This window comes from Montipora capricornis, chromosome 3 (genome assembly GCF_036669925.1).
Source record: "Montipora capricornis isolate CH-2021 chromosome 3, ASM3666992v2, whole genome shotgun sequence".
Classification (NCBI taxonomy): Eukaryota; Metazoa; Cnidaria; class Anthozoa; order Scleractinia; family Acroporidae; genus Montipora; species Montipora capricornis.
In genome coordinates this window covers 14,847,258-14,858,627 of record NC_090885.1, presented here as the reverse complement: position 1 = coordinate 14,858,627, position 11,370 = coordinate 14,847,258, and the positions used below count along the sequence as shown (strand labels likewise).

Here is an 11,370-nt window from a genome sequence, read left to right as displayed (position 1 = left end):
TGAGCCTATTTTCATGTGCTTTGCCGACCAATCCCATTGAAGTTTCATTTTCGCTGGAGGTTGACACTATATGCTGTGCGATTGGGAGACATTTTCTTATTTGTTGGAGTGCCATCCCGCTTTAAACTAAAAAGTAGAGTATAGAATATATTTATTGATGGTGATATTTAAAACTTGAAGCTCCAGGGAACCTGTATAAAAAGAGATATTTCAGATAAACAGAAAAGCGTTAAGAAATTCATTTCGGAAAACTTTAGAAGCAAGAAACTGAAGAATTAAAGAAAGGGCGTTCTTCGAAGGTGAAGCAAAAGATTCTGAACAAGTACACATTGGTGCAATTAATTGTGCACCGCCTTTTCACCCACCAACGCGAAGACTTTTTAAAATACATATCGAAATGGAATCGACAGACACATGGTGAGAAGACAATCTCTGTCGATCCGCTAAGCTCACGCGGGGGATTAATAAATTCCATTTGGAAGGTGACATCGAAGCTAAAGAGTATACCAATGTTTATCAAAGCTATCACGAAGTTTTGCAAGCTATGAGCTATCAAATTAAAGCCATATGAATCCAACTTGAACATTAGTGACAACCAAGCAACCCATGCTTCCAGACACTAAAACTTGTGTGGCGGACCATAATGACGAACTGTCGAAAGACTCGGTCATTGATTATAGATTATGTAAGGAAAACTGATGAGGAATCCGTACCAATCTCCTGTGATAGAGCGAGGGCTGAGGCCGTTCGCAAATGCAAACATGCTCCCTGGGACAGAGAACCTTCCAAAATTCCTTACAAGAAAACGTCGAGCTTGTTTCATAAAGACAAGGTAATAAGAAAGTGTATGGTGCATTATTTAAAGAAGAACGCACCGAGCTCGTCAGAGTTGAGAAAGTGTTTATCTCTTGCTTTCGGAAATTAATATTATATTACAGTAAGAATGTCTAGACCTAGACCCGACCTAGATCGCAACTCAGACGTAACAAATCTTCGAGAGTAGGAGATTCTAATCGTCATTTTTATCTAATTACCCGCAGGACTGCTAAACACAAAAAAGATTTGTCAGTTCTAGTGTGTATTCAAGATCAATCTTTTACTAAGCATTCAACAAAATTGAACCAACAAAATGAGAGTTATTGTCTATCAAGAAAGGCTATAGATATCAGGAGACATTGAATCGAACCCAGGCCCTGTTGCTCATGGAATGAGTACAAATACTGTGATACAGTACTGAGAAATCCTTCTATAGCACTGTTGCAGGATCGATTAGCTCAGAAAGGGTTGAAGGCACTAGAATGCACCTCAGACGGTTCATGCTTCTTTTCTTCTGTTGCCCACCAGTTATACAATGATCCTTCCTATCACATGAACGTGCCGCATGCTGCTGGAGTTGAATACATAAGAAACAACCGTCAAAAATGTATTGGATCCATTACAGAGCAATTGTGTTTGTGTTGTCACAGCTGTCACAGCAACATACATGGTGTGATGCACTTATTGTGCAAGCAGTTTTCGATGTATTAAATGTTACAATACGTATAAATGAATCCATTGAGGGGTGGGCAACATTAACTGTTATCAGTCCTATAAGCGGACAACAGGGAATTACTGTCATTAACACTGGACACCTAGATGAAAGACACAATGTTTCAGCAGTTCAGTTAGATTATTATTATTATTATTATTATTATTATTATTATTATTATTATTATTATTATTATTATTATTATACATTGTAGTCACCATCTGTCTTCTCATTGGCTAAAAGCCTACAGTTAATTCTGGGAAACAGCGCAACCTACAGATTATTCACAAAGCTGTACCTACAGATTATTCAACTACAGATTATTCAATAATCTGTAGGTTGCCAGATTAGTGAATAATCTGTAGGTTGCGCGCACAATGCATGATGTGTTTGAAAATAAACTGTGATCGCTGCGATAATGCGTTTGTCGTTATTTTCTTCAAAACAATGTATAATAAAACAATTATTAGATTCGGTTTTGGTGATATCCGGAATAATCAAGGTCTCGGTTACACTCACCTCGACCTTGATTATTCGGATATCACAAAAACCTCATCCAATAATTGTTTTATAATGACAGTATTTCAGGTTACCAATGTCAACAATTATTCATAGGTAATAATCGATTATTTAACCATGGCCAAAAATGATGTGAGTGTCAGTAATAATTTCTACAAAGCAGTGGCAAAATAAGCTTATCCGAGAGAATCTATCAAGCGGAAGAGACAAAATAAAGAGTTCAGGGAAAAACCAACAACGCACAACGCCAAAAAAGACCTGAAAATATTGAAGCAGCAAGGGAATATGAAAAGCAAACATTTCACACGGGTAAAGCTTCCAATCCAGAACATATCAGAGAACTAAACAGAAAAGCATAGAACCATTTAAGGAAAGCTATGCAGAGCTCAAGGCTAAACCAAACTGAAATTTGTCAAGGTCAAGACTCTATTAGACATTCCATGTCAAAAGTGATTCAGTCTTTTCGTGATAAGTTGGTTGATGTTGTTGTAAAATTAAGACAACGTGGGAAAAACGATCAACCACCGAAACTCCTATGCGACATAAAAATGGTCTTAATTTTTTTTTTTGAAAATGCTAAAAATTTCGGCCAGTCGTACGACGCTAAACGGAAAAAATAAAGGGGATGGCCTTGAGCGGCAATAAAAGCGATGCAAGTTTAAAGAACGTAAAAGTTATCATCTCCAAATGAAGCACAAAAGTGGATCCGTATTGTTGACTTTATTCTTCAGTATACCTTTTTGAAATCTACAGCTACCAAATAAAATATACTTAAAGTTCAGAAACAAGAAACAATATTGGCCCGCCCTGTTCACTAAACCTAACGCAAGTCAGTATTGTCTTAACCTGCGATCAGGCGTACTTTTCTTTAGATTGAGGGTACTTTTCTCGCGCCCTGTCTATAGAAAACTACACCTGATCGCAGTTTAGTATTGTCTAAAGTATTCTGTCCTGTGTTTAGGTTCAGGATAATGTTTTCGACGCTTAAGAAACAAACAAAAGACTTGTAATTTATATTACCATACAAACTTAAAACACTTCAGATAGCTGTATTCCGAGTAGCTATTCCGCAGATGACTTACATTTTATCTTTCAATTTACCAAGAAATTAAGACAAAAGACACGCCATGGCGAACAATGCAAGTTGGACAAATACATGGAGTCCGGTCCTGACGCCATCGCTCTTTGCTAAAGGTTTTCCTATTAATTTAAAAGGGAAAAAAAAGAGAAATTCACATGCTTGCTTCTTTCAAAAGTTGTTTACACAGGGTAGTGTAAGCTCAACTACTGTAAAACCAAAAGAATGTGTTATAACAAGTTGATGCGCTTGGTGACCGGAACCCGGCGGCAGCTGTTGCATGTGTCCGCTACTCGTGCGTATTACAATACATACTTATTGACCGCTCCCCATAGGGGCTTTTCAGGGCCAATGAAACACAACGAAACGACAGAACAGAACAACAACAACTGTTAAGAATCCCAACTGGCTGGAGGCAAACTAGTTGGCTATTTACAAGTGCGGCTGGGAATTTGAACCAGGGACTACCAGGATCAAATTCAAGAGTGGTCAGAGCGGGTCTTGAACCCGGGATCTCCGGATCTCAAGACACCACCAAGCCCTAACCACTGAGCCACACTGCCTCCTGAAAATTCCTCCTTGCTGAGTTGTGTGCACTGTTGTTTACAGGAAGAAATTTTTATCATATTTTAATTACGTTAGAAAACAAATAGCTGACACTACAGCTGTGCATTGCTGAGTACTGGAACTTTTCGGACATTCGGAATTCCACTTTTCTGTTGGATCGGAGTCAGAGGCGTAGATGCATGCAGCAAACGCGCAGATTATTATTCCGCGAAAATTGACTTAGTTTTTGGCGCAAATTAGAATTTCCAAAAACGGAATTAATGAAAATTATAATTCAATTAAATCTTATCGTTTTGAAAACCGGGGTCGGTTGAAATTTGCTCAGCAAGAGTTGGAGATTTTTTCCGTAAATCCGAACATAGAGGGCCAAGCTGAGATTGAAAAGACATTCACGGGATGTGCACCAATTGAAAAGGAAGATAAGGACATTGTCATAAAAAAAACGTTGAGTATGTATCATGTCCTAAATTGTTTTTGTACCATGTTTTGTCTTTTACTGAAATGCCTTAAAATAAGTTTGCCATAGAGCTATGGGCTAGATGATTGGAGCCTTCATTTTAGGAATTCGAAGTCTGTTTTTCAGTTATTTTGCTTGCCAGCGCAAAATGGCGGCAACGTTGGATGTCCTTCAAGTTCTAAAAATGCTTAGTAATTTAGGGAAAAGGTGGCTTTGATGTTCAAAAAGCAACCTTCGATAAATGAAAAAAGTGATTTTCATCGCAATCTAAGTGAAAAATCTACCAGATTATTGAAAATCAAAATGTTATTTATCACTGAAGAACGCCGCGTTTCCTCGTGCTGACCCAGTCATCAAACAAGTGAAATATTGTTCTTACCTCTTCGTATCTTGAACTTGATTTGATTGGGAAGGTTGCAGTCTCGTTCTGAGTGCGATGGGACAAAATCAAGTTAAAAAGTAACAACAGTTGAGAATTCAAGCTCTATGTTTATTCATTTATGGGTTATCAAGGACACTGGACACCTTTCTCTTCCCGTTTCAGCAACAATAACGATGGAGACGAAGTTTTTCAGTAAGCAAAGACGACGCAAACGCTAACGAACTTGTCACTTGGAAATAAACATTTCCACGATCGTAAGTTTTTTGCTATAATTTTCTCTTGTTTGCGTTATGCAACCGCGTCGAAGGGACGTATACAAAACATGGACCCCAGGTCCATGGACCACCCCCGTGGACCTGGTCCATGGACCCCTTCATGGAACCAGTCCATGGACTACCCCTGTGGGCCACCCCTTCGTTTGTACAGTTTCCTGCAGAAAAATCTTTAGACGAGAAAGAGAAGCCATCCTGGCACTTGTCTGGACAATTTGAGCAATAATTATTTTCTCTTACAGAGACATGAAAAATTCCGACAGGAGGCCTCAACGGATTTGAAGCCATGACCTCTGCGATGCCGGTGCAATGCCGCGGTACAAACTGAACTCAGTTGGGAGCATGTCATGTTTTGCATACATTGTCCTCTTAGGGCCTTAGCGTGCCTTTTTGGCCTAGCCTGTTTTATGCCACGCTAGTATGTCTGGACTCAGCCGACCGGTTGGCTCACGGTTGTGTGAGCACCGGACTACTGTGCGAGAGGTCGCAGGTTGATATCAAAACCACGGCGAGACCAACATTCAGGGTCTTTAAATAACAAAAGAACTAGCTTCCTGAGAAAAATCTTGAAAAACTCTCCCCTTACTTTGTATAGAAGAGGGAGATCTTTGAATGATGTACTCGTTATGGTTTAAACTTCCTATCTTGACTAATAGAAGTGGTGTTTGGCCTGTCTACGCCTTCAACGTCATGCGGAGTGACCTATGATGACTGACACCCGAGTGTTTACAGACGGAAGTCACTTCTGTCGCTAACCGCTTTCATCCGAGACTATGACTTGCTTTCCTGCTTGTAACTTTACAAAATAAGGGGTGGTCCATAGGGGTAGTCCATGGACCGAGTCCATAAAGGGGTCCATTGACCGGGTTCACAGGGGTGGTCCATGGACCTGGGGTCCATGTTTTGTATACGTCCGCGTCGACGAGGTAATCTACAATGATTACCTTGATTAGCGGCAACGCAGTTGAAGAAGATATCTAGAAAGTGCGCATTTACGTTGCCGTCAAAGCCTTCAGTCGTACCCCAGAAAAATGAGAAGAAATTATTTAATATAAAATTTAGTTTTCAGTGGCTTCGCCTGTCCTTACGGAAGACTCCTCGTGTTGCAACCACATAACAGTATGCGTGCAACAAAAACGCCAAACATCTGCATATTTAATGAGCCAAAACGTACGTTTATAACTGAACGTTGAATAAATTCCTTCCACCGTTCCCTTTAACTCAGTTAAAGGACCAAATTCAAGGCATTTTGGAAAACGAAAGGACGCCAGAATTTGTTGCATCCTCATAACTTAACTAAGCGTCGTCCAAAGCGGTTTTATTCTTGAACACCTTTTATTTGTCACACTGAAACGATCCGGAGATTGTCGCGAAGTGATTATACCAGCGCGAATTTAAATTTTTAGATGAAATTCTTGTTGCGATGGCCTACTATTTCCTGTTAATAAAAACCTGGGAGAAGGGGTTGACTCTGGAGTTAAAGGTGATCTTATTTTCCAAATAAGAACACCGCGTCTGTGTGCGTCCCTTTGATGGTTTGTGGAATATTGCGAGAGAATAATTAAAGAAACGCAATTAATGTGACAAACCTGAGCACGTCAGAGATGACGACTCTCCGTAGATTCCAAGGTGGATGGAAGGACAAGTGTCCGAAGAGTTGTAGCCTAAGTAAAAAAGTACAACATTTTACCCCTTGCGAATTCCCAATAGATTGTTTGGTGCAAGGGCACTGAACGCGAAGGAAGGAAGATCAAAGGAGGAGAGGATGGAAGAGAGGGGGTATAAATCGATACTTTTACCATCAATGCCTGTCGTCCACATAGAAAACTAAAATTTATATTCTGACAATTCCCTCGTGATGATGTTTGTCCAGTGTTTGTTCATCACAAAGCCATTTTAGAACATGTGCAGATCAAGATCCGTAATCTATGCATTCTTTCCAGGAGTGTAGCAGCTGATCCAACGATTACTCGCCATTGGTTCGCAACCCTTGCAGGAAACCATTCTTTCGCCTATTAACCTGACCGAATGATAATATGAATCCTTATTAAAATCTCAATCATATCTCCATGCTCAAGTACTCCGCTAATGTGGAAGAAGACTGAAGAAGTTTCCGATCACCTGAGAACCTGTTAGCCCTTCAGCTCAAATCAAGTTGAAAATTAAGGAGCTAACGGTTTCCTTTGAAAAAATGTAATCGATGTAACACAATGCGGAAACACCAATAGCTTTTTTTCTTAAACGAAGCTTTTTGCACAAAGAAGTGATCCTATGGAATACCGAATAGATATTTTAATACTGCTACTGACATCAATTTCTTCTTTTTGTGAAAATAATTTGTACTTAGGAATGCAAATAAATCATAATTGGTGTTGTTAATTGGGGAGACTGTAAATCAGATCACATAACATCAAATCAAAGCAGAATGGCGGTTTGAAGACGCACTAAACGATTTAGTTCGTCCAGCTGAAGCATAATACATCTATCGCCCGTCTTTACACTGGACGAATTAAATAACAAACTAAATTAAAGATGCATTCAAATCAATTGCCCAAAGTCTCCCAGACTCATTGAGCAGCTCTCGTATAAAAACGGCCATCAAATCGATTGTTGTTGTTTTTTTATGGGAGGGAAAAACTGGGAACCGAGCAGAGAAACAACAATTTGACGTCGAGTCTTGAAAATCGAGCCCGGGCTTTATAGACCAATTCGGCGAACTCAATGTTGTATCCAATTCAGATCTGTCGGGGTTAAAATTCTTTTTGTGTTGAATTTGCATGACAATGAAGCATTCGATTTAAATGATATGGAAGTACTTGGAACAAAACGTTTTATTCCCAAAAGATTTTAATCGGATACAACATTTAGTTAGCCGAATTGGTCTATTAGTAGAAGGCGAGCGCTATCACCGACGCAAATTTCCCTTTCGTAAACGGTCGTTGCCATTTCTCAGAACGGTCGTTGCCATTTGAAACGGTCGATGCCATTTATAACGGTCGACTACACACTTCACTTCAAAGAAAATTAAAAGAAACAAACTAAGAAAAAATATTTAAAAAAATTATGATAAAAAAGGAAAAAAAAAAATTTATAAAAGAAAAACTGGAGGAAAAAAAAGAGTCCGAGAATTTCAAGATTCGAACTCGGGTTCTTAGCCCTCACCTTAAACAGAACCCTACCCCGAACCCTAACTCATATGACCAGCGAGACACAACTCCCAGTAACTACAACCTTTTGAGTTCTTACACCTAATGAGTGTCATTCAGAGCTAAAAAATGGCATCAACCGTTTCAAATGGCAACGACCGTTTTGAGAAATGGCAACGATGCTTTTAAAATGGAACGACCGTTTACGAAAGGGAAATAAGCATCACCGACTTAGTCTCTATGTACATTTCCATTAGTGAACGCGTACATTACCATTTACGTGCATTTTCTCATGCATACAATTGGCTCTCTGAGAGCTCAGTGAACCTTTGGGGAAAACAAAACTGGACTCTTGCACATCTAGCTGCTATTTTAGTTAAATAATTATGCATTGTGAAGATTGAATACTCTATTTCTTACCAGCACAAAGGTCTGAAAACTCCAGCTGCATACTCTCTCCCTCACCTTCGATAAATCAATATGTCAGCGTAATTAACCCTTTAGACATGCATTGGAATGTTTTAGCAACAATCCTGGACATAAAAGTTTCGAGACTTTTCCGATGGCGCTATGCCCACTCCCCTGTTCCAGCAAAAAAAAACCGTTTATTTTTTCAGAAGGAAAAAACTTTGTGACATTCGGTTTTGACATGTAATATAGTTTAAAATCAATGCCTACCTTCGTACCATATATCAAACGCAATGACCGAATTCCAAATAAAATATTCCAAAAAATATACTTTGCACTAGTAATTCATTCTACTGGTCTTGTTTCATCCCTTTGTTCTTTGTCCCCCTGGGCTTCTTTTTTGTGTTTGTCTTATGTTTAGTGTTTATAGGGGCGGGGTTCGATTTGACAAGCTCGGTCCTCCCTCATTTAAGGCGAACCGTTGTTGTGTGACGGATTCTGAGTCGATATGTCTGGAAGGTATTGCATCTACCGCACTGGAGCCCTGGCCATTTTGTCTTAAAGATAAGAAAGTCTAAGAGTGTTGGTGTCGGGTGAAGAAATTCACATTCAAAATCCGGAGAAAACCTTCGGCCTCGTATGCAAACAACCCGAGGATATATATCTTGGTCACATGGAAGGGAGGCGATTGCGAGCGTCTTTTCCCAAAACTTAAAGTGCCCCTGTGATTTTTAAAGTGTTTGCTTAACACCTGACTCACAAAATTTTGAGCTTTGACTTTTATCTAAAGGCCTTTTACTTTGAGTGCAAGTTTTGGATTTTACGGTCACTGTCACTACTCACGTTCAAATTGCACCTCAGAGAAAAGTAACGTCAAAGGCTCACTAGCTTAAAATTTCAGCCTGTGAATGTACCTTATTACATATGCAAAACGCGAGTTTAAAAGTCTAAAAGCCCAACTCCCGTGCTGCATATTAATTCTGCGGCGTGCACACGTATTGCATTCTTAAACTAGTGAGCCTTTGACGTCATTTTCTCCTCGATCCAGCTCTCTCAAGATGTTAAAGTTAGTAATGGCGGCCCACTAAATAGAAAAATTCCAGTTAAAATAAACAGGTGTCTAAAATTACCGTAGTTGTAGTCAGGTATGATAAAAAGAATTCAAAAAACTTGTTGTCACTGACTAAAAAACTTATGTAAAAAGGACGTTTCGGTCAAAATGCTATGACCTTCTTCAGCATAAAATGGCTTACGAATACAAAATGAGTGCGTTTACATTCCAGACATTTACAAGTCCCTTGGCAATCCTAAGTGACGTTTCTACGGCTCTCGTAATTAAAGCACTCATTTTGTATTCGTAAGCCATTTTATGCTGAAGAAGGTCGTAGTATTTTGACCGAAACGTCCTTTTTACATAAGTTTTTTGGTCAGTGAAAATTATTTCTTTTTAAACAGGTGTCTTTTTAAAAAAGGCTTAAAACTTTGGTCGCTTAGTGTTTAGTTAACAAAGTTTTGAAATCCAAACAAAAATAAGTTTTGGTCACAGTGGTACTTAAAGCTTGGAGTTTCGTTTGCTGGTCTACCTGCGGGTCCAACTCTCTGTGTGTAATTGTCAGGACCAGGTGTTTCGGTTAATCTTGAAGCGTAAACCGTCACTGTTCCGTATTGTGGCACCACCTGCAACAGACATAAGAACAAAAGCGATTTGAAATGAAACTGATTGTGTCTGCGAAGTTGGCTTCATATGATTGAAGAGTACATATATGGGTTATTGACCAAGCGTGAAGTCAACATGGGTGGATACTGACTAAGACGAAGTAGAGGTCCATAAACACGCAAAGAAAAAAAACCGAAGCCAATATCCAGCCATGTTGACCGAACAAGCTTGGCTAATAAAGGATTTATTATATGGGATAAAGCACCAAAAAATGATCTTTGATCTTGCGGGACCAAGCGAGAAACCCTGAGCGGCCAAGATAGCTCCATCTTGCCCGCTGGGGTAGCCAATCACAGCGCGGGATTTGGTTCAACTTGGCCGCTCACGGAGCAAGTCGTATAATAAGAAATGTTATACATTTGAACAACGGAATAAAAATGAAATAACCATATCGTGATCGCAGTTAGATGAGCTACTTAAGCGGTTGCATGGCTAAAATGTTATTGATTCGAATAAAGCCTCGATTTTTCAGGTTTGCGGCGGAGGTTGGGGGTTTTTCCATTCCTTATCACAAAACAAGGGTTTATAAGAGATTACGATTGTAACTCAGATGGTCCAAAACAGTGCTACGGGGGACTCTCTATACACGAGGGACCCGCAATGTTCTCGGAAACGACTATTCTGCCAATAGACCTTATTCATAAATGGCGGTCAATTTATAATTCTTTTGTCGAAGTGCAAATTAACCTACCAAGCCTCGATACCATACAGTGAATTGAAAAGAATTCTTGCTCTAAAATGAGGCCGGGTAGGCTAATTTGCACGTGGACCAAAGAATTATAAATGTGACCGCCATTTATAAATAAGGTCTATAGGCAATTGCAATTTTCACGATCGCGATATTGTCATTTGACTACAACTACTACCATTCAGTTTCTTTTTCTTTTCTTATTTAAATTTTGTATTTCCAGCTGGCTAGAAATAACAATAGCTCTAATTAGAATGAGACAAGCAAAACAAATGTCCTATTGCTATACGATTGTAATTTCACTTGCATGGCTGTTCAGGAATCATAAAAGACGAATTATTATTCGCATCAGACACAAACAATCATTTTAGCCAATCATATCGCAAAGCAAACGCGGTAGGCAGCCCTGCGCAAAGCGCGGGAAAACCAAGCGTTCGATTCGGAATTTGATTGGCCATTGCACAAGACTTTAAACCAATCACGAGTAATGAGCAGTGCGAGGCCAAAGCAATCACAACATTTTTTTTTTTCGAAACCCAATCGAAATCCGCTCCGGACGAGGGAGGGTTGAAAAGATGTTTTGGTGGGTCTTACGCGGGTTTCAGGGC

The 11,370-nt window shown here is 39.5% G+C and overlaps 1 protein-coding gene across 2 annotated transcripts in view; it reads right to left on the bottom strand.

The window, feature by feature from the left end:
- Positions 1 to 1,078: 1,078 nt before the first annotated feature.
- Positions 1,079 to 11,370, bottom strand: part of LOC138042334 (uncharacterized) — a 42,852-nt gene continuing 32,560 nt past the window's right edge. The window contains exons 13-18 of one of the 2 annotated variants that reach the window (XM_068888190.1): positions 9,941 to 10,034; positions 8,370 to 8,414; positions 6,393 to 6,467; positions 4,529 to 4,576; positions 3,130 to 3,247; positions 1,079 to 1,387 (exon numbers count right to left, since the gene is read on the bottom strand). In XM_068888190.1, the coding sequence (XP_068744291.1) occupies positions 3,156 to 3,247; positions 4,529 to 4,576; positions 6,393 to 6,467; positions 8,370 to 8,414; positions 9,941 to 10,034 (354 nt within the window). In that variant the 3' untranslated portion in view covers positions 1,079 to 1,387; positions 3,130 to 3,155. Of the gene's footprint in view, positions 1,388 to 2,752; positions 3,248 to 4,528; positions 4,577 to 6,392; positions 6,468 to 8,369; positions 8,415 to 9,940; positions 10,035 to 11,370 lie in introns of those variants that run through there. The other variant, XM_068888189.1, reaches the window with a different exon arrangement.